Raw genomic sequence first — 25313 nt, forward strand, 5'->3', positions numbered from 1 at the left:
TCAGGCCGCCATAAACCCCCCAAAATCCCCCTCACCCCCCCCTGTGTCCCCCCTCCCTCATCTGGCCCCAGGGGGGGGGGGTCCCGGCTGCAGATGAGCAGCGGATAATCCCCCCCCCCCCATCCCCCCAACCCATAATCCGACATCTGGGGGGGATTAAAACCCTCCCGACCCCCCCCCCCAACCCCCCCGAGGGGCTCAGCCCCACCAAGGGACCCCCCTGGGGATGTGTTCGGGGTGGGGGGGCACCCCTAATCCCCCTCACACACCCCCCCCCAATAATTAACATCTGGTTTAATTGGGGGGGGGGGCGCAGGGGGTTGCGGGCGTTGGGCCAAGCCGGGGGGGGGGGAGCCCCTCCCTTCCCCAGCAGCATCTGGAGGGACCCCGGGGGGGGATTTGGGGGGATTTGGGCGGCCCCCACCCGCCCCGCAGTCCCCAGAGGCTGCACAGGGACCGCGGCACCCACGGCCCAGGTGAGCGGCATGGGGGGCACCGGGACCCCCGAAATTGGGGGGGCTGGGGAGCCCCGAACCTCCCTGCGAGGTGGGAACCCAGCCCCCTGCCCCATGGGGGGCTGCCCCGCACTTTGGGGTGTCCCTGCCTGCCCCAGTGGGTGTCATTGCCCCCCACCCCACCCCATGGGGTGTCCCCTCACCCCCCCTGGGTGCCCCCTCTGCCCCCCCCTCTGTCCCCTCCTGCCCACCCTGGTGTCCCTGTCACCCCCCTGGTCCCTGGGGTGCCACCGCTGCCCCACAGGGAGCCCCCTCTGCCCCATGGGGTGCCACCCCACTGCCCACCCTGCTGACCCCATCGGTGTCCCTGTGCCCCCCTACCCCACAGGGAGCCCCCTCTGCCCCACGGGGTGCCACCCCACTGCCCACCCTGCTGACCCCATCGGTGTCCCTGTGCCCCCCTACCCCACAGGGAGCCCCCTCTGCCCCATGGGGTGCCACCCCACTGCCCACCCTGCTGACCCCACGGGTGACCCTGCTGTCCCTGTGCTGTCCCGGGACCCACTGACACCCCCAGGACCCACTGACAGCCCCCCCAGGGATCCACTGACCCCGCAAACCAACTCCCCCTCCCCGCTGTCCATCAATCTCCCCACTGGCATTGAGGACATGGAGGGACATTTGGCCTCTTCACACCCCCCCAAGACCCCCTAACCTCCCTCTTTCTCCCCCCAGCCCACCATGCCACCACTGCCCACCCCTCTGGTCACCCTGCTGTCCCTGTGACCCCCTGGCACCCACCCTGCCCCACAGGGAGCCCCCTCTGCCCCATGGGGTGCCATCCTGCTGACCCCACTGCTGTCCCTGTGCCCTCTTGCCCCACAGGGACCCACTTCTGCCCCATGGGGTGCCCCCCAACACCCCCTAACCCCCCTGTTTCTCCTCCCAGCCCACCATGCCACCACTGCCCACCCTGCTGACCTTACTGGTCATCCTGCTGTCCCTGTGCCCGCCCGGCCGCTGCCCCCCGGCCCCCACCCAGCCCCACGCCATCCGTCTGGAGGGCGACCTGACGCTGGGCGGGCTGTTCCCGGTGCACGCCCGGGGCCCGGCCGGGGTTCCCTGCGGGCCGGTGAAGAAGGAGAAGGGGATCCACCGGCTGGAGGCCATGCTCTACGCCCTGGACCGCGTCAACGGCGACCCGCGCGTGCTGCCCAACCTGACGCTGGGCGCCCGCATCCTGGACACCTGCTCCAGGGACACCTACGCCCTGGAGCAGGCGCTGAGCTTCGTCAGGAGCCTCCTGCCCCCCGAGGGGGGCGAGGGGAGCTGCCCCGACGGGTCGGCCCCGCGCCGGCCGCCGCCAGAGAGGCTGGTGGGGGTCATCGGGGCCTCGGCCAGCTCCGTGTCCATCATGGTGGCCAACGTGCTGAGGCTCTTTGCGGTGAGGAGCTGGGGGTGTTGGGGGCTGTTGGGGACATGGAGAGGCGTTGGGGACATGGAGGGACATGGAGGGGCACTGGGGACATGGAGGGACATTGGTGTGTTGGCCAGCTCCGTGTCCATCATGGTGGCCAATATGCTGAGGTTGTTTGCGGTGAGCTGGGGGAATTTGGGGGTTTTGGGGACATGGAGGGACACTGGGGGCATGAAGGGGCTTTGGGGATGTGAAGGGACATTGGGGACGTTGGGGACATGGAGGGATGTTGGGGACATGGAGGGACATTGGGGATATGGAGGGACATTGGTGTGTTGGCCAGCCCTGTGTCCATCATGGTGGCCAATGTGCTGAGGCTCTTTGTGGTGAGGAGCTGGGGGGATCTGGGGACACTGAGCACATGGAGGGATATTGGGGACATAGAGGGACATTTAGGAGCATTGGGGACATGGAGAGACACATGGAGGGGCTTTGGGGATGTGAAGGGACATGGAGGAGTGGGAGACATTGGGGACATGGAGGAGTGTTGGGGACACGGAGGGACATGGAGGGGCATTGGGGACATGGAGGGACATTGGTGTGTCGGCCAGCTCCGTGTCCATCATGGTGGCCAACGTGCTGAGGCTGTTTGTGGTGAGGATTTGGGGGTTTTGGGGACACTGGGGACATGGAGGGGCATTGGGGGCGTTGGGGACACTGGAGACATGGAGGGACATTGGGGATATGGAGGGACATTGGTCCCTCTCCCAGCTCTGTGTCCATCATGATGTTGGGGACCTTGCGGGGTTTGGGAACATTGGGGGGATGTTGGGGACATTTAGGGGGGCGTTGGGGACATTGGGGGGATGTTGGGGACATTGTGGGGGGTTTGGGGACATTGAGGGGGTGTTGGGGATATTTGGGGGAACAGGGAGTTGTTTTGTCTGGGGAACCCTGAGGGGACAGGGGACAGCAGTGTCCCCAGTGTCCTCAGGGTGTCCACTCCCTGCGAGGGGGGGCCTGGACACCTGGTCCCCCTCTGTCCCCCCCCCTCCCCCCGGGTCCCTTCCAGAACCTTCCCCCCCTCCCCCCGGGAGTTACCCACAATCCCCTGGGACGGCAGCAAATGGCCCAGGGGGATTAGGGGGGATTAGGGACAGGGACAGGGATGGGGACAGGGACAGGGACAGGGATAGGGGGGTCCCGCAGTGCCAGGTCCACTGGGTGTCCCCAGGTCTCCCCTGGCACATCCCTGATGTCCCCCAGCCCCGGGGCTGAACCCCCCATGCCCCCTTACACCCCTGTCCCCTCTGTCCCATGTCCCCTCACTGTCCCCAGTGTCCCCAATGTCCCCTCTGTCCCCCCAGGCCCCTCCTACATCAACAGCCCCACACTGACCCCCCCCCCCCATGGCCCCTCAAACCACAAATGTCCCCCTGTCACTGACACGTCCCAATGTCCCCAATGTCCCCCTGTCCCTGACACGTCCCCAGTGTCCCCAGATCCCCCAGATCAGCATATGCTCCATGGAGCTGTCAGATCCCCATGTGACCTCATGTCCCTGACACATCCTGATGTCCCCAATGTCCCTGATGTCCCCATGTCACTGACACATCCCCAATGTCCCCAATGTCCCCAGATCAGCTACGCCTCCACGGCCCCGGAGCTGTCCGACCCCTGTGTGTCCCCATGTCCTTGAGACATCCCAATGTCCCCAATGTCCCTGATGTCCCTGATGTCCCCAATGTCCCCGATGTCCCCAATATCCCCCTGTCCCTGACCTGTCCTCGATGTCCCCAGATCCCCCAGATCAGCTACGCCTCCACGGCCCCGGAGCTGTCTGACCCGGGCCGTTACGAGTTCTTCTCCCGGGTGGTGCCGCCGGACTCGTACCAGGCCCAGGCCATGGTGGCCGTGGTGAGAGCCCTGGGCTGGAGCTACGTCAGCACGCTGGCCTCCGAGGGCAACTACGGCGAGAGCGGCGTCGAGGCCTTCGTGCAGAGCTCCCGGGAGGCCGGTCTGTACTGGTTATACTGGTTTATAATGGTTTATATTGGTTATACTGGGTTATACTGGGTTATACTGGGATATACTGGGTTATACTGGTTATACTGAGTTATACTGGGTTATACTGGGTTATACTGGCACGCTGGCCTCCGAGGGCAACTACGGCGAGAGCGGCGTCGAGGCCTTTGTGCAGAGCTCCCGCGAGCCTGGTCTGTACTGGTTATACTGGGTTATACTGGGGATACTGGGTTATACCAGGGATACTGGTTTATACTGGGTTATACTGGAGATACTGGGTTATACTGTAAGGGGCATTGTGGACACTGAGAGAGGCACTGAGCACTGGGAGGGGCACTGGGTTATACTGGGAGGGGCACTGGGTTATACTGGGAGGCACTGGGCCATACTGGGATGTACTGGGAGGTGCAGGGAAGGGGGAGGCTCTGCCCACTCAGTGACCGCGAGTGACCACTGTGGGCTGGGCAGGGTGGGTGGTACCTGCCCACACTGGCCCATACCGGCCCATACTGGTTTATACTGGTCCATACTGGTTTATACTGGTCCATACTGGTTTATGCTGGTGCAGGGGGGCTGTGCATCGCCCAGTCCATCAAGATCCCACGGGAGCCGAAGCCGGGGGAGTTCGCCAAGGTCATCGGGCGCCTGATGGAGACGTCGACGGCGCGCGGGGTCGTGCTCTTCGCCAACGAGGACGACATCCGGTGAGACCAGTGACACCAGCGCACACCAGTGCACACCAGTACACACCTGTGCACACCAGGCCTGCCCCAGTCACACACAGCAGCCTCCCAGTCCCTCCCCGGCACTCCTCAGCCTGCCAAAATTCATCCCAGTTCATCCCAGCCTGGTCAGGTCATCTCCCAGTAGCCCCCAGTCCATCCCAGTAGCCCCCAGTCCATCCCAGTCTCGCCCAGTCCATCCCAGTAGCCCCCCAGTGCTCTGCAGCCTCCCTTGGTCCCTCCCAATTTGCCCCAGTTCCTCCCAGTTACCTCTCAGTGCCCCTCAGTTCATCCCAGTAGGCCTCCAGTGATGTCCAGCCTCCCCCAGCCCCATTCCAGCAGCCCCCCACTCCCTCCCAGTGCCTTCCATTGCTGTGTCCCAGTGTCCCAGTGCCACGTCCCCATTGCTGTGTCCCCACAGGCAGGTGCTGCAGGCCACCATGCTGGATCCCAGTCCCTCCCAGTTCCTCCCAGTCCCCCCGAGTCCCTCCCAGTGTCCCCATGGCCATGCCATGTCCCCATTGTCTCCCCATGGCCATGCCCCAGTGCCCCCCAGTGCCCCCCAGTCCCCCCCCCAGTGTCCCCCATTGCCATGTCCCAGTCCCTCCCAATCCCTCACGGTCCGTCCCAGTCCATCCCAGTGTCCCCATTGCTGTGTCCCCACAGGTGGGTGCTGCAGGCTGCCATGCTGAATCCCAGTGCTCCCCAGTCCCCCCCAGCCCCTCCCGGTGTCCCCATTGCCATGTCCCAGTGCCTCCCAGTCCCTCCCAGTCCATCCCAGTGCCATGTCCCAGTGTCCCCGTGTCCCTGTCCCCACAGGCGGGTGCTGCAGGCCGCCACTCTCGCCAACCTCTCTGGTCACTTCTCGTGGGTGGGCTCGGACAGCTGGGGGGCCAAGATGGCACCGGTGCAGGGCCTGGAGGAGGCGGCGGACGGGGCCATCACCATCCTGCCCAAACGGGCCTCCGTGCCTGGTGAGGGACTGGGGGCACTGGGGGGGACTGGTGGGGAATGGGGGGACTGGGAGAGGAACTGGGGCCATCACCATCCTGCCCAAATGGGCCTCTGTGCCTGGTGAGGGACTGGGAGGGACTGGGGGACACTGGGAGAGGGACTGGGGCCATCACCATCCTGCCCAAAATGTGCTTCTGTAGCCGGTGAGGGAGTGGGAGGGACTGGGGGCACTGGGATGGAGTCAGGGGCACTGGGGGATTTTTGGGAGGGACTGGAGTGAACTGGGAGGGCCTGGGGGAGATTGGAGATCACTGGAGGGGGCTCTGGGGAGGGTTTGGGGGCTCCAGGGGGGCTCTGAGGGGTTTGGGGGGGCTCGGGGGGGCTCATGGGACACCCCAGGATCCTATGGTGTCCCCCTGACTCCGCGATGTCCCCTGGGTGTCCCCTGGGTGTCCCCTGGGTGTCCCCTGGGTGTCCCCAGGCTTTGACGAGTACTTCACGTCGCGCTCTCTGGAGAACAACCGGCGCAACCTCTGGTTCCACGAGTTCTGGGAGGACGATTTCAACTGTCGCCTGCCCCACAACACCGAGCCCCAGGGGGACGGCACGGGGGGAGCCACTGTGAGAAAGTGCACAGGTACAGAGACCCCACGGAGACCCCATGAAGACCCCATAGAGACCCCATAGAGACCCCACAGAGATCCCATAGACATCCTGCCCCACAACGCCGAGCCCCAGGGGGACGGCACGGGGGGAGCCACTGTGAGAAAGTGCACAGGTACAGAGACCCCATAGAGACCCCACAGAGACCCCATAGAGACCCTGCCCCACAACGCCGAGCTCCAGGGGGACGGCACGGGGGGAGCCACAGTGAGAAAGTGCACAGGTACAGAGACCCCATAGAGACCCCATAGAGACCCCATAGAGACCCTGCCCCACAACGCCGAGCCCCAGGGGGACAGCACGGGGGGAGCCGCAGTGAGAAAGTGCACAGGTACAGAGACCCCACAGAGACCCCCCCCATGTGCACAGGACACTGCCCCATGGAGACCCCATGGGGACCCACAGAGACATGGCATGGCAGGTTTCGGGTGTCCCTGAAGGATTTAGAGTCTCTCTGTCAGGTTTGGGGTGTCCCCGGCAGGTTTGGGGTGCCCGTGGAGGATTTAGGGTCTCTCTGTCAGGTTTGGGGTTCTGTGGCAGGTTTAGGGTCCCCATTTAGGGTCTGTGGCCCCACAGGGCGGGAGCGGATCGGGCGGGACTCGCCCTACGAGCAGGAGGGGAAGGTGCAGTTTGTCATCGACGCCGTCCTGGCCATGGCCCACGGGCTGCACTCGCTGCTGGGCGAGGCCTGCCCGGGCGGGGGGCTCTGTGCCCACATGGACCCCCCCGACGGGCGCCGCCTGCTCACACACATCCGCAGGGTGGCCTTCAACGGTACCGGGGGCACTGGGATATACTGGGATATACTGGGGGAGCACTGGGAGGGAGCTGGGGTGTGAGGGAGGCACTGGGAAGGGGATGGCAACATTGCAGACCATACTGGGATATACTGGGAAGCACTGGGGGGAGGCTGGGGGCGCTGGACACCATACTGGGAGGCAATGGGAGGCACTGGGATATACTGGGAGGCACTGAAGGACATACTGGGAAGCACTGGGAGGGAGCTGAGGGCATTGGAGAGCTAACTGGGACATACTTGGAGGCACTGGGATGTACTGGGAGGAACTGGGAGGGAGCTAGGGGCACTGAAGATCATACTGGGATATACTGGGAAGCACTGGGAGGGAGCTGGGGGCACTGGAACCCATACTGGGAGGCACTGGGATATACTGGAAGGCACTGGGAGCAGGATGGCAGCACTGGAGACCATACTGGGAGCACTGGGATATACTGGGGGCACTGGGATATACTGGGAAGCACTGGGATGTCCTGGGAGGGGGATGGCAGCTCTGGAGGCCATACTGGGAGCACTGGGATATACTGGGAGGCACTGGGGGCAGGATGGCAGCACTGGAGGCCATACTGGGAGCACTGGGATGTACTGGGAGCGGGATGGCAGCACTGGAGGCCGTACTGGGAGCACTGGAGCCCATACTGGGAGCACTGGTTTGCCCTGCAGTGGGGGCACACTGGGGGCTGGGGGGGGGTCTCTGACCCTTCCTGCGGGGTGGCAGGGGCTGTCCCTGCCCCGTCCCAGCGCTCACTGGTTTATACTGGTGTGTACTGGTGTGCAGGCAGCGCGGGGACGCCGGTGTCCTTCAACGAGAACGGGGACGCCCCCGGGCGCTACGACATCTTCCAGTTCCAGGGGGGCAACGGCACCGGGGCCTACCGGGCTGTGGGGCAGTGGGTGCAGGGGCTGCACCTGCAGGTGGGTCTGGGGCCCCCGAGACCCCCTGGGTGCCCCCTGGGACCCCCAAACTCCCCAGATCCCATGGGTGCCCCCTGTGACCCTCGAGCCCCCCAGACCCCGTGGGTGCCCACCATGGATGTGACCTCTAAGCCCCCCCAAACCCTGTGGGTGCCCCCTGTGACCCCCAGATCCCATGGGTGACCCCCATGGGTGTGACCCCCAAGCCCCCCCAGACTCCGTGGGTGCCCCCCATGGGTGCCCCATGTAACCCCCAGAGGGGATCCCAGTGGCGAACTGGGAGCACTGGGTGTGGGGTGCCCTGTTCCCCCTGGGTGGGTGTCCTTGGGGGTTTGGGGTGTCCATGGGGATCTGGGTGTCCATAAGGGATTTGTGGTGTCCATGGGGGTTTATGGTGTCCATAAGGGGTTTGGGATGTCCATGGAGGACTTGGGGTGTCCATAAAGGGTTTGGGGTGTCTGTGGGGTTTATGGTGTCCATGGGGTATTTGGTGTGTCCATAAAAGGTTTGGGATGTTTATGGGGGTTTATGGTCTCTATGGGAGGTTTATGGTGTCCATGGGGGATTTGGGATGTCCATGGGGGATTTGGGGTGTCCATCAAAGGTTTGGGATGTCTGTGGGTATTTATGGTCTCTATGGGGTGTTTGTGGTGTCCATGGGGTTTGTGGTGTCTGTGGGGTTTATGGTCTCTATGGGGAATTTGTGCTGTCCATGGGATTTGGGATGTCCATGGCAGATTCGGAGTGTCCATCAAAGGTTTGGGATATCTATGGGTATTTATGGTCTCTGTGGGGTGTTTGTGGTGCCCGTGGGTGACTTGTGGTGCCCACGGGACGCCCCTCACTGTCCCCCCACCAGGAGGACGCCATGGCCTGGGGCTCCAACTCCTCGTCCCCGCCGCCCTCGGTGTGCAGCCTCCCCTGCGGCCCCGGCGAGCGCAAGAAGCCGGTGAAGGGCGTCCCTTGCTGCTGGCACTGCGAGCTCTGCGGGGGCTACCAGTACCGGGCCGACCTGCTCACCTGCCTGCCCTGCGCCCCTCACCTGCGGCCCACGCCCAACCGCACGGCCTGCCGCCCCACGCCCGTGCTGCGCCTCAGCTGGGGCCACCCGTGCGCCGCCGTGCCGCTGGCGCTGGCCACGCTGGGGCTGATGGCCACGGCCTTCGTGCTGGCCACTTTTGTCAAGCACCACGAAACTCCCATCGTTAAAGCCTCGGGGAGGGAGCTGAGCTACGTGCTGCTGGCCGGGATCGCCCTGGTTTACGCCATCACCTTCCTGATGGTGGCCGAGCCCGGCGTGGGGGTCTGTGCCCTGAGGAGGCTGTTCCTGGGGGCCGGGATGAGCCTGACCTACGCGGCGCTGCTGACCAAGACCAACCGCATCTACCGCATCTTCGAGCAGGGTCAGGGCCTGGGGGGCACTGGGGGGCCTGTGGGGGGCATGGGGTGAGGGGCTGGGGTCTCATCCATACAGTGCTGGTCACCAAGACCAACCGCATCTACCGCATCTTCGAGCAGGGTCAGGGCCTGGGGGGCACTGGGGAGGGGGGGGGCACGGGGTGAGGGGCTGGGGTCTCATCCATACAGTGCTGGTCACCAAGACCAACCGCATCTACCGCATCTTCGAGCAGGGTCAGGGCATGGGGGAGACAGGGGGGTCTGGGGGGCAAAGTGGGGTGGGAAGTCAGGGTGAGGGACACTGAGAGGTGGCACCCTGGGTTGAGAGGCCGCATGAGGGACACAGGACAGGGTCCCCACCCCATGCTCCTCACCAAGACCCACCACACCCCCAAGAGAAGCCTTCAAAACTTTTGGGCTCCCATATCAGGAGGACCACACAGGGTACTTTGACCTCCCACCCCATGGGCTACCCCCCACCCCATAACACCCCTCCAATACCCCACAGGGAAGCGCTCGGTGACCCCACCTCGTTTCATCAGCCCCACCTCGCAGCTGGTGATCACCTTCACCCTCAGCGGGCTGCAGTGGGTGGCCGCAGCCACCTGGCTGCTCATCCGGCCCCCTCACGCCCTCATCGACTACGAGATGGGCCGGACCCCCGACCCCGAGGCCGCCCGGGGGGTCCTGCGCTGCGACATGGCCGAGGGGGCCACGCTGGCCTGCCTGGCCTACGCCCTGCTGCTGATGCTCACCTGCACCGTCTACGCCGTCAAGGCCCGCGGCGTCCCCGAGACCTTCAACGAGGCCAAGCCCATCGGCTTCGCCATGTACACCACCTGCGTGGTGTGGCTGGCCTTCGGGCCCATCTTCTTCGGAGCCGCGCAGTCGGCCGAGAGGGTGAGGAGGGGCCTTTGGGGGTCCTTGGGGGTTTGTGAGGGGATTTGGGGGTCCCTGGGGGTCTGTGGGGGTCACACATGGTGTGGCTGGCCTTTGGGCCTTCGGGCCCATCTCCTTCATAGCTGCACAGTCGGCCGAGAGGGTGAGGAGGGGGATTTGGGGGTCCCTGGGGGGATTTGGGGGTCCCTGGGGGTCTGTGTGTGGTATTTGGGGCATTCCTAGGGGACTGTGGGGGTATTTGAGGAGTTCTTGGGGGTCTTTGAGGTTATTTGGGGGTCCCTGAGGTGTCCCTGGGGGTATTTGGGATCCCTGGGGGTCTATGGGGGATCACATGTGGTGTGGCTGGCCTTCAGGCCCATCTTCTTTGGCACTGCACAGTCGGCAGAGAGGGTGAGGAGGGGGAGATGGGGGTCCTTGGGGGCATTTGAGGGTCCCTGGGGGGTTTTGGGGGTCCATGGGGGTTTGTGAGGGGATTTGGGTATCCCTAGGGGTGTCTGTGAGGGTATTTGAGGGGGGCCCTGGGAGATTTGGCGTGTCCATGCGGGCGTTTATGGTGTGTTTTGGGGTCCCTGGGGGCATTTGGGGGTCCCTGAGGGTATTTAGGGGGTCCCTAGGGGTCTGTAGGGGTTCCTGGGGGGTATTTGGGGGGTTCCTGGGGGTCTGTGGGGGATCACACGTGGTGTGGCTGGCCTTCGGGCCCATCTTCTTCAGAGCTGCAGAGTCGGGTGAGAGGGTGAGGAGGAGGATTTGGGGGTCGATGAGGGGAATTGGGGGGTCCCTGGGGGGTATTTGGGGAGTCCGTGGGGTATTTAGGGTGTCCATAAGGGACCTGTGGTGTCCATGGAGGGTTTGTGGTGTATTTTGGGGTCCCTGGAGGATCACTGTGAGCACACATGGTGTGCTTCACCCTTGGGCCCATCTTTGGTGCCACTCAGTCGGCAGAGAGGGTGAGGAGGGGGAGATGGGGGTCCCTGGGGAGATTTTGGGGGTCCTGGAGGGTCTGTGAGGGTATTTGGGGGGGGGTTGTGAGGGTATTTAGGGGGTCTCTGGGGGGTCACTGTGGGCACACATGGTCTGGTTCACCTCACGGCCACACTGACGGGTCACTGAGCCCTTGGGACAGTCGGGTTGGGTTTGGGGGATCAGTGGGATTTTGAGGTGCTGGTTTTTGAGGTCACTGGGATTTAGGGCCCTGTTTTTTGAGGTGCAGGTGCACGTACAGACGGCCACCCTGACCGTGTCCATGAACCCTTTGGGACAGTGTGGTTGGGTTTTTGGGGTCCGTGGGATTTAGGGCTCAGTGGGATTCAAGGTTACCCGTTTTTGGGCTCAGTGGGTTTTAGGGTCAGCAGGATTTAGAGTTACCCGTTTATGGGATCAGTGGGATTTTGGGGTCATTGGGATTTAGGGTCCTGTTTTTTCGGGCGCAGGTGCACGTGCAGACGGCCACAGTGACCGTGTCCATGAGCCCTTTGGGATGATTGGGTTGGGGTTTTGGGGTCGCTGAGTTTTAGGGCTCAGTGGGATTTAGGCTTACCCTTTTATGGGCTCAGTGGGATTCAAGGTTACCCGTTTTTGGGCTCAGTGCGTTTTAGGGTCAGCAGGATTTAGAGTTACCCATTTATGGGATCAGTGGGATTTTGGGGTCATTGGGATTTAGGGTCCTGTTTTTTGGGGTGCAGGTGAACGCACAGACAACCACACTGACCGTGTCCATGAGCCCTTTGGGACGGTTGGGTTGAGTTTTTGGGCTCAGTGGGTTTTTGGGGTCCCGTTTATGGGCTCAGTGGATTTTTGGGGTCAGTGGGATTTAGGGTTACCCATTTTTGGGCTCAGTGGGTTTTAGGGTCAGCAGGATTTAGGGTTACCCGTTTTTGGGGCCAGGTGCACGTGCAGACGGCCACACTGACCACGTCCATGAGCCCTTTGGGACAGTGGGGTTGGGTTTATGGGCTCAGTGGGTTTTAGGGTCAGCAGGATTTAGGGTTACCTGTTTTTGGGGTCACTGGGATTTAGGGTTACCCTTTTTTGGGGCCAGGTGCATGTGCAGACGACCACCCTGACCGTGTCCATGAGCCCTTTGGGACAGTGCGGTTGGGTTTTTGGGGTCAGTGGGTTTTTGGGGCCCCGTTTATGGGCTCAGTGGGTTTTTGGGGTCACTGGAATTTAGGGTTACTCATTTTTGGGGTGCAGGTGCACGTGCAGACGGCCACGCTGACCGTGTCCATGTCGCTGTCGGCCTCGGTGCCCCTGGGGCTGCTCTACGCCCCCAAGGTTTACGTCATCCTGCTGCACCCCGAGCGCAACCAGCCCAAACGGCCCCGCGCTGACCCCCCCCCGTAGGGACCCCCAAATGGGGGACCCCCCTCACCCCAAAAACCCCTGACCCCCCCCCAGAGACCCCTCCCCACAATAAAGCTGCTCCTGCAAACCCCAGAAATTTGGGAGGGTTTTTTTGGGGGGAAGGGGTGGCTGGGAGTTTATTGGGGTGCAGAGGGGTGGGTTTTTTTAGGGGGGGAGCCCCAGATTTAAGGGGGGACCCCTCAGGGATCAGCCCCCCCCACCAGCAGCTCCAGCCAGCGGGTCAGAGTTGGGGGGTCTGGGGGTGTCTGTGGAGGAAAAAGGGGGTTTGGGGGTCACTCTCAGGAATCCCCAAATTCATCAAGGACCCTAAAACCATCCCTGGGATGTCCGAGTGTCTCTGGGACCCTCAAAATCGCCCAGACCCTCCCCAGGGACCCCAGAACCACCCCCAGAACCACCCAGTGTCCCTGGGACTCCCCTAAACTCCCCTCAGGACCCACCCAGGGACCCCAAAATCACTCCCAGGATTTCCAGCTGTCCCTGGGACCCCAAAAACACCTCCAGGACCCCCCAGTGTCTGTGGGACCCCCCCCCCCTAAATTGCTCTCAGACACACCAGGGACCCCAAAACCACCCCCAGGATCTCCCAGTACCCCTGAGACACCCCTAAATCCACCCTCAGACCCCCCCAGGGACCCAAAAATCACCCCCAGACATCCCCTGGTGCCTCTGGGACCCCCCAAAATCACCCTCAGATCCCCCCAGGACCCCCAACCCATCCCCAGGGACCCTCAAATTGCCCCTGGATCCCTAAACCTGCCCCAGAGAGCCCCCAGATCCCCCCTGAGGGACCCCCAAAGCCCCCCACAGGACTCACAGGGATTGGGGGGGCCCCCTTGGGGGGGGGCCGCAGTCGCACCCCCCCGTTTTGGGGGTACCCCGGCTCCAGCTCCAGGGTCCAGAGGGTCTGAGCACCCTGGGGACCCCCCAGAACCTGCAGGAGCCCCAAGTCCGGCTGCCAGTCCAGGGCAAACCTGGGGGGTCACGGAGGGTTGGGGAGAGTCACTCAATTAACACCCAGCCCCCCAATTAACACCCAGCCCCTCTAATTAACCCCCAGCCTCTCTAATTAACCCCCAGGCCCCCCAGTTAACCCCCAGCATCCCTAATTAACCCTCAGCCCCCAATTAGCCCCCAGCCCCCCAATTAACCCTTAGTCCCCCAAATTAACCTTCAGCCCCCCCAATTAACCCCCAAGCCCTCCAATTAACCCTCAGCCCCCCAATTAACCCTCAGCCCCCCCAATCAAACCCCCACCCTGTTAATTACCCTAAAGCCCCCCAGAACTGCCCCAAAGACTCCCCCAATTAACCCCCAGCCTCCCCAATTAACCCCTCACCTGGTTAATTACCCTAAAGCCCCCCAGTACTGCCACAAAGACCCCCCTCAATTAACCCCAGCCCCTCCATTCAACCCCCCATGCTGTCAATTACCCCTAACACCCCCAGCCCTCCCCCAGAGACCCCCCAGGTCCCCCCCACTGCCCCCTCACCTGCTCCTCAGGTGTGTCACCTCTGCCCAGAGGCTCCAGCCCTCCCAGCAGCGCTGCTGCAGCTCCAGCAGCCCCGGGCCCAGGGGAGGGGGCAGCCCCAGGGGGGGGTCCTGGGGGGAAATGGGGAGTGGGGAGACCCCCAAATTCACCCAGAGACCCCCAGAGTAGTCTTTGAGTCCTGAATGTACCCCCATAACCTTCCTGAGCTCCCCCACAAAATTCTGAAGCTCTTCCAAGTGCTCCCCACAAAATTCCCCCAAAATCCCTCCCAGTGCCTCCTCAGCCCCCAATTTCCCCCCAAAATCCTTCCCAGCCCACCCCAAATCCCCCCAAATTCTTCCCAGTGCCCCCTCAGCCTCCAATTCCCCCCAAAATTCCCCCCCAGCCCTCCCAGTGCCCTCTCTTCCCCCAATTCCCCCCTCAAACCCCCCAAATCCCAAGCCCCCCAAAATTTCCCCAAGTCCTTCCAGTGCCCTCTCAGTCCCCAAGCCCCCCCCCAAATCCCTTCCAGTGCCCCCCAAATCCCTCAAAATCCCTAATTCCCCTCCTAAACCCCCCAAAATCCCCCCAAGCACTCCCAGTGCCCCCTCAGTCCCCCAAATCCTCCTCAGACCCCCACAATCCTCCCCAGACCCCCAAAATTCTCTCCCTAATCCTTCTCAGTGCTCCCTCAGCCCCCAGTTCCCCCCACTCAAGCCCCAAAATCCTCCCCTGCCCCCCCAAAATGCCTCCCAAACCCCCCAAAATCCCTAAGCCCTCCCAGTGCCCCCCCAAATCCTCCCCAGACCCCCCAAAATCCCTCCCAGTGCACCCTCAGCCCCCAATTCTCCCCTCAACCCCCCAAAATTCCCCCCAAGCCCTCCTAGTGCCCCCACAAATCCTCCCCAGACCCGCAAAAATCTCCTTCAAGTCCTTCCCAGTGCCCCCTCAGCCCCCCAAATCCTCTTCAACCCCCCCAAAATCCCCCCAAATCGCTCCCAGAGCCCCCAAGCCCCCCAAAATCCCCCCCAAGCCCCTCACCTGCAGCCTGACCCCCCCTCCAGGGCTGAGGCACAGGTGAATGGGGGGCAGGGAGGAATGTGGGGAGCCAGGGGGGGGTCCCAGCTCCAGCTCCAGCTCCTGTTTGGGGGTCCCAGGGGAGGGGGGCAGCACCTGGACCCCCGCCAGGGCCTGGTAGAGGTGACACGAGGCCTCCACCCTGTGGGCAGTGACAGTGAATGGGGTGGGGCGACATAAAACCCCCCCAAAAATGTGGGGAGCTTCAGGGGTCCCCCCAACCCTTGACACCCCCCAAAATTCTCAGGTCACCCCTGGACACCCCACCCTAAAGACCCCCCACCCTAAATTCATGGGTGCCTCTCAGGACCCCCTGGACACTCCCCAAAAAAATCCCAGAGTCTCCTGATCCTCCTCACCTGGGACACTCTCCATGACCCCCTCACCAAAATTGCCCTCAGACCCCCCAGGACCCCCAACTCACCCCTCATATTGCCTCTGGATCCCTAAACCTGTCCCAGAGACCCCCCAAATCCCCTCTGAGGGACCCCCAGACTCCCCCAAAGGACTCACAGGACTCACTTGTCCCCTCACCTGTCCTCACCTGCCCCCTGACCCCTCACCTTCCCTGTCCCCTCCCCTGTCCCCATCTCACCTGTCCGCTCCCCTCACCTGTCCCCTGTCCCCTCCCCTGTCCCCATCTCACCTGTCCTCTGACCTGTTGCCTCATCTGTCCCCATCTCCCCTATCCCTCATCTCACCTGCCCCTGTCCCCTCACCTGTCCCCATCTCACCTGTCCCCTCCCCCTGCCCTCACCTGGCCGCCGCCTCCCTCAGGGCCTGCAGCGCCCCCTGCCGGCCGAGCCGCTGCTGGCGCCGCTCCTGAACCCGCTGGAGCAGCTGGGGGGGAGAGACCCCGAATTGGGGGAAAGACCCCAAATTAGGAGGGGAAGAGACCCCAGATTAGGCGAGAAAAAGACCCCGAATTTGGGGAGAAAAGACCCCGAAGTTTGGGAGGAAAAGACCCCAAGTTTGGGGGCAAAAGACCCCGAATTACCGAGGAAAGAGAGCCCAGGTTAGGAGGGAAAGATCTCAAATTTAGGGGGGAAAAGACCCCAAATTCGGCAGGAAAAAGACCCCAAATTTGGATGGAAAAGACCCCAAACTGGGGGGGGAGGGGACCCCAAATTAGGAAGGAAAAGACCTCAAATTCAGGGGCAAAAACCCCAAGCTGGGAGAGACCAAAACTCCAAATTGGGAGGAAAAAGACAACAGATTTTGGGGGAAAGACACCCCAGACTGGGGGAGAAAGAGATCCCACAGTCGGGTGACCCCAAAATGGAGGGAAGGGACCCCTCAAATGGACCCCCCGGTGGGCAGGGGCACCCCAGGGTGAGGGGGACCCCCGGGGTGACCCCCAGTCTCACCTGGTCCCGTCTCTCCGTGGCCTCACGCAGCTTCACCTTCAGCTCTTCTTGCTGGGGGGAGGGAGAGCACCCATGGGAGCCCCCAGACCCACCCCCCAGCACCCCTGGGAGCCCCCAGACCCACAGTGTGCCCCTAACCCCACCCCCCAAGTACCCATGGGAGCCCCCAGACCCACAGTGTGCCCCTGGGAGCCCTCAGACCCACAGTGTGCCCCTAACCCCACCCCCAAGCACCCATGGGAGCCCCCAGACCCACCACACAGCATCCCTGGGAGCCCCCAGACCCACAGCATGCCCCCAGCACCCTGGGACACCCCAGGACTACAAACCCTCCTGTACCCCAGGACTCCCACTGTCCCCCCAGACCCACACTGTCCCCCCCCAGCACCCACACAGTCCTCCTCAGCCCCCCTGGGACCCCCAGGACCCACACTGTCCCCCCCCAGCACCCACACAGTCCTCCTCAGCCCCCCTGGGACCCCCAGGACCCACACTGTCCCCCCCCAGCACCCACACAGTCCTCCTCAGCCCCCCTGGGACCCCCAGGACCCACACTGTCCCCCCCCAGCACCCCTGGAACCTCTCAGCACCCCCACAGTCCCTCCCCAGCACCCATAGGACCCCCCCCAGCACCCCTGGATTGCCTCTGGATCCCTAAACCTGCCCCAGGGACCCACCCACATTCCCCCTGAGGGACCCCCAGACTCCCCCAGGACACCCCCAAAGGACTCACAAGACTCCCCCAGCACCCCTGGGACCCCCCAGCACCCACACTGTGTCCCCACAGCCCTGGGACCCCCAGCACCCACACAGTCCCTCCCCAGCACCCCTGGGACCCCCCAGGACCCCCGTACCTGTGCCAGCCGTGTCTCCAGGGCCTCCCTCCCTCTCTGCAGGAGGCTCTGGCCCTGGTTCAGCTGTGCCAGGGCGGGGGGCACGGCCCCCTCCAGGACCCCCAGGGCCCCCCCGTAGCCCACCTTGAGCTGCCGCCAGCGGCCCCGGGCCTGGGCTGCCGCCTCACCTGTGGGGAGCCCCCCGTCAGCACCCCCAAACCCGGGGGACCCCAAAACGGGACCCGGGGATCATCAGGACCTCCCAAAGGGATCCCAGGGACCCCTAAATAGGGCACAGGAACCGCCAAACCTGGGGGGACCCCAAAACAGGACCTGGGGATCATCGGGACCTCCCAAAGGGATCACTGGGACCTCCAAACAGGGCACGGGAACCTCCAAAACCCCCGCCCCAATCCTAACCCAGGAACCCCCAAACCCGGGGGGACCCCAAAGGGACCTGGGGATCATCAGGATCTCCCAAAGGGATCCCAGGGACCTCCAAACCGGACACAGGAATCCCCAAACTGGACCCAGAACGCCCAAACCCTGCCCCAAAGGGATCCCAGGAACCCTAAACCAGACCCAGAAACTCCCACCCTAAAAGGGACATGGAGATCATCGGGACCTCCCAAAGGGATCACAAGGACCCCCAAAAAGGACACAGGAACCCCCAAACTCCTGCCTCAAATCAGACACAGGAATCCCCAAACACAGGGGGACCCCAAAAGGGACCTGGGGATCATCGGGACCTCCCAAAGGGATCACTGGGACATCCAAACCAGACACAGGAACCCCAAAACTGGACCCAGGAACCCCCAAACCAGACCCAGGAGCACCAAGGGGTTCAGGGTCAACCCAGCACTTTAGGAGCTCAGGGGATTTTGGGGTTCAGTTTGGGGGTTCACACAAGCTGAGGGCAGCTCTGGGTTAGTTTTGGGGGGCTCAGGGGGTTTTGGGGAGATCCCACGGGGGCTCACGGAGGTTAGTGGGGGCCAGGGGCAGCCCCGGGTTCTCAATGACCCCCAGGAGCAGCTTCAGCACCCGGAGCTGGGACAGGAGCAGCTTCTGCTTCCTCCGGGTGTCCTGGGGGGAAATTTGGGGTGTCAGGGGGGATTTGGGGTGCTAAGGGCAGGTTTGGGGTGTCAGGGGGGATTTGGGGGGCAGGTTTGGGGTGTCAGGGAGGATTTGGGGTGCCAAAGGATTTTGGGGGAGGTCATTGAGCAGGTGTTAAAGGTGTGGGGCAAAAATAGGGTGCGGATAGAAGAAAAAACCAAACATTTAGGGGAAAATATAAGGGTAGAAAGGATGGCAAGAAATAGGGTGGTCAGAAAAGTTTAGGGGATAAATGGGGGAGTGTCTGGAAGACTCAAGGACAGATGGAGGGGCTGTGGGGAATTTGGGAGATCAGAAATAAATTTAGAAGAGGTGTGAGGGTGTTGAGGGGCAAACGGGGAAGCCAAAGACAGATGTGGGGAAGATGTGGGTGCTGCAGGTCTATTTTGAGGCGCTTTAGGGCAGTTTTGGGGGTGTTAAGGAGAATGTCTGTATAAAATACTATAACAGGGGGTCTCACCATTTGATGTTCCACAAGGACCGGGGTGGGGACATCACCCTCCTCCTCCTCCAAGGCCAGGGCGGCCTCGAGCGCTGCCAGCGCCCTGGGGACACGGGAGGGGACACGGGAGGGATGAGGGGACACCCCCAGGGACACGGGAGGGATGGGGGGACACCCCCAGGGACACGGGAGGGATGGGGGGACACCCCTCAAACACCTCCAAGAACGAGGAAACCTCCACAGTGACACGAGTGGAGACTTGGAAATAACCAGCACCTCTATTCGGAGACCCCCCCCTTGGGGATGAGGAGACCCCCCTGCCGACCCTCCCTCCCTCCCCAAAGCCCTCAGGATACGCCGTGAGGGCACCGAGACACCGCAGCGCTCCGTGTGGGGCTGGGAGTCACCCCGAGGACCCCGTAAGAACCCGAGGAACCCTCAGGGACCCCCATGGCACCCAGTGAACCCCCCAAAGAGTCCTGGGGACGCCCCGACCCAAGAGAGAGGCCGGGGAGCCCTCAGGGGCCGCGCTCACCCCCGGGCGCGCTCCAGCCGCGCCGCCATCGCCGCCGCCTCTTCCCGCTCTCCCGCCTCGCCCCGCCCACCCCAGCGGCGGCGGCCAATCACCGCCCGCGCCCGCACGTTTTGAGTACAGTTGACCAATCGCCGCGTGAGAAGGGGGAACGAGCGTTCCCGCCCATGAAGCGATAGCCAATCGCAAACCACGGCTGCAAAGCCACGCCCCCTCAGATGCCTTGAGCCCTCAGAGCGGCCGCCTTGATGGGCGGGGCTGGGCGGGGCACTGGGCGGCGCCGGGTTATACTGGGAGGGGCTGAGTTAAACTGGACGGGAGTGGGTTATACTGGGAGGGATCTCCGGGTGGCAAAGAGGCCCGGGTCTCTCTTAGCAGCCTCTCCCTCCAATAAACCACAGGACCGTTTTTGCCAACTTTATTCCCCCCCAGTTTGGGGAGCACGGTGGGGGAGGGGTGTCCCCCAGGCTGGGGGGGGACACACAGGACACCCCTCCCCCCGTCACCGCCGCCGCCGCCGCTGCACCACGGTCCAGCCGTCCGAGGGGGGAGGGGGAGTGCCACACTCCATCGCCTGCGGGGACAGTGACGTCATCAGTGTCACACACACACCCTTAGTGACATCATCAGTGTCACACACACACACACACTCTTGGTGACGTCATCAGTGGCCTCCCTTTCCCTCACAGGGGTCCTGGGGGGGTCTCCCACTCACTAAATTTGGTGACAGTGTCACTGCCCCAGCCCAGCTTCCCCGTTTCCCCCATTTGATGACATCATCAGGACTGAATGACATCATCACCCCCCAGTCCCTGCTCACCTGGGGGTCCCAGGGAGTTACCACCCTCAATTTAATGACATCATCTGGAACCCCCCAAGGGTTACACCCCATGACCTCATAACCCCATTCCTGCCCCCTTTGATGACATCATCAGTATTGGATGACATCATCAGGAATGACATAACCACCCCCCTAGTCCCTCCTCACATGGGGGTCCCAGGGAGTTACCACCTCTCAATATAATGACATCATTAATACACTCCCAGGGCTACACCCCATGATGTCATCCCCAAATCCCCACCTACTCTGATGATGTCATCAGTATCGAATGACATCATCAGGACTGAATGATATCATCACCCCCTAGTCCCTCCTCACTTGGGGGTCCCACCTCCCCAATTTAATGCCATCATCAGCCTCCCCCCATGACCTCACCACTCCATCCTCACCCCCTTTGATGACATCATCACCACCCTCCCTATCCCACGCCCCCCCAAACAATGACGTCATCCCAGTGACTTCACCTCTTCCTCCTCCTCTTCCTCGCCGCTCTCCTCCTCCTCCTCCTCCCCCGGCTCTGGGGGGCCCCAGGGGGCTCTGGGGGGGGTCCCGGGGGGGCTCTGGGGGTCTCCCCCTGGCCGGGCTGAGGCCAAGGCTGCGGCCAGGGCGGGGCCACGGCGGGACAGAGCCCCCAGGGCCGCCCCCATGGCCCCCACGTCCCCGCCCCGGGCCCGGGCAAAGAGCGTCACCAGCTCCCGGCTCACCTGCACGGGGACAGAGAGGGGCTGGGGAGGGCTGGGAGGGCACTGGGATGGGTGTGGGGGGTGCTTAGGGGCGATGTATGGGACTAGGGAGGACTGGGAGGGGACTGGGAGAGCACTGGGATGGATTGGGGAGGGCTGGGAGGGGACTGGGGTGGACTGGGGAGGGCTGGGAGGGGACTGGGATGGACTGGGGAAGGCACTGGGATGGACTGGGATGAGTCTGGGGCTATGGGGGGGACAGAGAGGTGGATTGGGGAGGACTGGGAGAGGACTGGGATATACTGGGGGAAGGAAAAGAGTACTGGCATGGGTCTGGGGGTATGGGAGGACACTGAGACGAACTGGGAAGGACTGGGGAGGGCACTGGGATGGATTGGGATGGGTCTAGGGGGTGTTGAGTGGGACTGGGATGTACTGGGACGAAGTAAAAGGGCACTGGGATATACTGGGATGTACTGGAATGGGTGTGGGGGTGCTGAGGAGCAATGTGTGGGACTGGGGATGGACTGGGATGTACTGGGATGGGTCTGAGGGTGTGTGGGGGACACTGAGATGGACTGGGAAGGACGGGGGAGAGAACTGGGATATACTGGGGGAAGGAAAAGAGCACTGGGATGAACTGGGATGGGTCTGGGGGTGCTGAGGGGTGATATGTGGTACTGGGATGTACTGTGAGGAAGCAAAAGAGCACTGAGGACAGACTGGTCTATACTGGGAAGCACTGGGAACACTGAAAGATGTTGGTAAGAGCCTGGGGATGAACTGGGATGAACTGGGAGTAGCTGGGGGAGGCTGCTGGGAAACCCCATGTCCATACTGGTTTATACTGGGAGCTACTGGGAAGGCACCAAGGGTCCCAGGAGAGGACAAAGGTCACTGGAAGATGCTGAGGACAAACTGGGCTGGACTGGGAGTGACTGGGGGAGGCCGGGCAAGCTGCTGGGAGCACACTGGCCCATACTGGTCCGTACTGGTCCGTACTGGGAGCCCACCTGCTGCAGGCTGCCGTCCTCCACCACCGTGTCGAATTCATTGTCCATCAGCTCGGCCAGGAAATCCTCCACCTCCTCCTGCTCCAGGTCAGCTGCGGGATTTGGGGGTGGGGGTCACCTCTGCCCCTCCCCCACCCCCGGCCCTCCCCTCCCCCCTTTTCCCGGGGTGGGGGAGGGGCAGCACGCACCGTTCTGGGTGAAGAAGTCGAGCAGCGCCGAGCTGAGCCACGCGGCTTTTTCGGGGCCCTGAGGCCCCCCGAAACCCTGCGCCACCGCCAGCTGCGGGGACAGCCCGGGGAGGGACGTGAGGACACCTCGGGGGGTCCCCTCAGTGTCCCCAAATGTCCCCCGGAGCTCCCTCAGGCTGCTCCCCCCGCACCTGCAGCGCCGCCCGCCCCCCCCCAGCACGGCTCGCGGCTGTCCCCAGTGTCCCCAAGGTGTCCCCGGTGTCCCCTCACCTGCAACGCCGCCCACCCGCCCAGCACGGCCCGAACCCCCTCCGCGAACAGCGCCCGCGCCTCCGCTCCGGGGGCCGCCATCACGGCGCTGCGCAGCCCGCGCGGCCGAGCGCCGAACCCGCGAGCGAGAGACGTAACAGAGCGATCCCCGAGTCACCGATGGACGCGTGGGGGGCGTGGCGGTGGGGGCGTGGCGTTAAGGGGCGTGGCCTCAGCTGGAGGCAGGACGGGACTACAGTTCCCGACAGACCCCGCGATAAGGTGGTCACGTGACGAGAGTGAGGGGGCGGGGCGTGGGGGGCTGGGGCTGGGGGGGCTGTGGGGCATAGGGGGGATATGGGGGTACAGAGGGCTATAGAGGATATGGGGGCACAGGGGGCTATAGGGGATTTGGGGCACAGTGGGGATATGGGGCACAGGGGGGCTATGGGGGCAGAGGGGGGGCTGTGGGGGATATGGGGCACAGAGGGGATATGGGAGATATGGGAGCACAGGGCAGATATGGGGTACAAGGGCAATATGAGGGTACAGGGGGCTACAGGGGATGTGGGGCATATGGGGCACAGGGGGCTGTAGGGGACATGGTGCAAAGGGGGGATATGGGGCACAGTGGGGATATGGGGCCCAGGGTGCTACGGGACATATGGGGTATAGGGCAGATATGGGGCACAGGGAGGATATGGGGGCACAGGAGACTGTGGGGGACATGAGGCACAGGGCGGGTATGGGGCACAGGGGGGATATGGGAGCACAGGGCAGATATGGGGCACAGGGGGGATATGGGGCACAGGGCAGATATGGGGCACAGGGGGCTCTGAGGCATATAGGGGCACAGGGCAGATATGAGGGCACTATAGGGAGTGGTGGGTTTACAGGGGCTGGAGAGATGTGGAGAAGCTCCAGGGGGACTAGAGGGGCTTTAGGGGCTGGGGGCTCTATGGGGCACAGGGGCTTTAGGGGCAGGGGGCTCTATGGGGTCTAGGAGGGCACAGGGGCTTTAGGGGCAGGGGGCTCTATGAGGTCTAGGAGGGCACAGCGGGTTCTATAGGGGGCACACAGGAACTGGCCAGGGGGGTCTATAGGGGGCGGGCTATGGTGGTCCAGGAGGGGCTTTAGGGGTCAGAACTGGGGCACACCCCGCCCCTATAGGATACATAGGGTGCCCCACAGCGAGGGGGGGGGGCTGAGATAATTGTGCCATCCTTGGGGGGGGGACACCCGGGGGATCAGAGTGTCCCTATGGCAGCGGGGGGGGGGGGTGTCCGAGGGTCCCTATAGCCCCCGGGGGAGGGATGTCCAAGGGTCCCTATAGCCCCTGGGGGGGTCCGAGGGTCCCTATAGCCCCCGGGGAGGGTCCCTATAGTCCCTGGGGGGGATCTGAGGGTCCCTATAGCCCCCCGGGGGGGGTTTCCAAGGGTCCCTATACCCCCCCGGGGGGTCGGAGGGTCCCCGCAGCATCCTCGGGGGCGGGCGTACCTGTAGCATCCTTTTTGGGGGGGGGGGGCTGCCCCCGGAAGTCCTTCCTCCGCAGGAAGAGCCGCGCTGTGCGGGGGGGGGGCGGGGGGATGCTTCTACCCCCCCCAGATTTCGGGGACCCCCCCAATTAATTAACCAACCCGGCTGCTCTTATTAATTAACGCCCCCCTTGATTAACCCCCCACCCCACCGCCCCCTCTTTGTCCCCCCGCACGGGGGGGGGGGTGACGCGGCCACCGCCGGGGACACCCGAAAAGGGGAGGGGGGGACACCCCTAAAAACCGAGGTGACCCCCCAAGAAACCCCCCCAGGACACGCAGCCCCCTCCCCCCATCCATAGGGGCAGCCGGGGCTGGGGAGGGGGCGGCGAGCAGGGAGGAGGGGGGGGGAATCACCCCTTAAAAATTTTATTTTTTGGGGGGGTTTGGGGTGAGGGGACAATCATGGCAGCCGATTTGGGGGACCCCAAAACTCCTCCCGCTCCCCCAAAACGCTTTTTCCGCAAGAGCGTGGAGCTGCTGGAGGAGGAGGAGGAGCGGGGCGAGCGCGGAGACCCCGAGCCCGGCCCCGGGGGCGACCCCCGCCTCGGGGGAGGGGGAGGAGGAGGAGGAGGAGAGGAAGGTGAGGAGGAGGCGGAGATGAAGGCCGTGGCCACCTCGCCCGGCGGCCGCTTCCTCAAGTTCGACATCGAGCTGGGACGGGGCGCCTTCAAGACCGTCTTCAAGGGGTTCGACACCGACACCTGGGTGGAGGTGGCCTGGTGCGAGCTGCAGGTGAGCCCCGACCCCCGGGGGGGGGAGTTTTGGGGTGAATTTGGGGGGGTGGGAGGTGAAATTGGGATTTTTTTTTTTTTTTTTTTTTTTTTTTTTTTAGGGGGGAGGATGTGTGGTGGGAGCTGGGTTGGGTTTTTTGTTTGCTTTTTTTTTTTTTTTTTTTTTTTGGGTGGGTGTTGGAGGGTTTTGTGAAGGTGAGGGTGTCCTGGGATTTGTGGTGGTTGGGGTCTGGAGTTGGTGTTGAGCTGCTTTTAAAAAGTGTGGTTGATCCTTCAAACTCTGCTTGAGGCTCTTCTGGTGTCAGTGATCCCCAAAATCCACCCTGAATCCCACCCCTGATCCTTTGAGCTCACCCTGAACCCTTCCCAAGACTGGGACACCCCAAAATCCATCATGGACCCCACAATTGATCCTTTGAGCTCACCTTGAGCCCCTCCCAAAGACTGGGACACCCCAAAATTCATCATAGACCTCCTGACTGACCCCACAAGTTGTTGTTGAAGCCCTTCCAAAGCTGTGACTGCTCCTCAAACTCAGCTTGAGGCTATTCTAATATCAATGATCCCCAAAATTCACCCCTGAACCTTTGAGCTCACCTTGAGCCCTCCCAAAGCTGGACACCCCA

The 25313-nt window shown here is 63.1% G+C and overlaps 3 protein-coding genes and 1 long non-coding RNA gene across 5 annotated transcripts; 1 reads left to right on the plus strand and 3 right to left on the minus strand.

Annotated features, from left to right (window-relative positions):
• Positions 1 to 1410: 1410 nt before the first annotated feature.
• Positions 1411 to 12588, plus strand: LOC310921196 (metabotropic glutamate receptor 6-like; the record flags this gene model as incomplete). Its single annotated transcript, XM_083881305.1, has 10 exons — positions 1411 to 1899; positions 3673 to 3889; positions 4466 to 4601; positions 5439 to 5593; positions 6055 to 6210; positions 6813 to 7010; positions 7811 to 7947; positions 8807 to 9350; positions 9854 to 10245; positions 12439 to 12588. 10 exons carry the CDS (start codon positions 1411 to 1413, stop codon positions 12586 to 12588), a joined length of 2574 nt encoding a protein of 857 aa, XP_083737431.1.
• Positions 12589 to 13543: 955 nt separating this feature from the next.
• Positions 13544 to 15227, minus strand: LOC310921333. Its single transcript, XR_014592113.1, has 3 exons — positions 15122 to 15227; positions 14102 to 14211; positions 13544 to 13583 (listed from the first exon to the last, which is right to left on the minus strand). It is a non-coding gene; the product is annotated as an uncharacterized lncRNA (long non-coding RNA).
• Positions 15228 to 15910: 683 nt separating this feature from the next.
• Positions 15911 to 19476, minus strand: ZWINT (ZW10 interacting kinetochore protein; the record flags this gene model as incomplete). The annotated part of the gene is made up of 6 exons (XM_083881306.1): positions 15911 to 15997; positions 16525 to 16575; positions 17379 to 17545; positions 18335 to 18440; positions 18931 to 19015; positions 19448 to 19476. The coding sequence occupies 6 exons, from the start codon at positions 19474 to 19476 to the stop codon at positions 15911 to 15913; spliced, it is 525 nt and encodes a 174-aa protein (XP_083737432.1).
• A 390-nt stretch (positions 19477 to 19866) lies between these two features.
• Positions 19867 to 23936, minus strand: TSR2 (TSR2 ribosome maturation factor; the record flags this gene model as incomplete). Of its 2 annotated transcripts, none has more annotated exons than XM_083881427.1 (5): positions 19867 to 20018; positions 20750 to 20989; positions 21982 to 22073; positions 22170 to 22260; positions 23916 to 23936. In XM_083881427.1, the coding sequence occupies 5 exons, from the start codon at positions 23922 to 23924 to the stop codon at positions 19947 to 19949; spliced, it is 504 nt and encodes a 167-aa protein (XP_083737553.1). In that variant the 3' UTR covers positions 19867 to 19946. The 2 variants fall into 2 exon arrangements, with proteins under 2 accessions (XP_083737553.1, XP_083737552.1); XM_083881426.1 differs by lacking the exon at positions 23916 to 23936 and adding an exon at positions 22440 to 22520.
• Positions 23937 to 25313: the final 1377 nt, after the last annotated feature.

Source organism: Zosterops lateralis (assembly GCF_965231275.1).
Source record: "Zosterops lateralis genome assembly, chromosome: 33".
NCBI lineage: Eukaryota > Metazoa > Chordata > Aves > Passeriformes > Zosteropidae > Zosterops > Zosterops lateralis.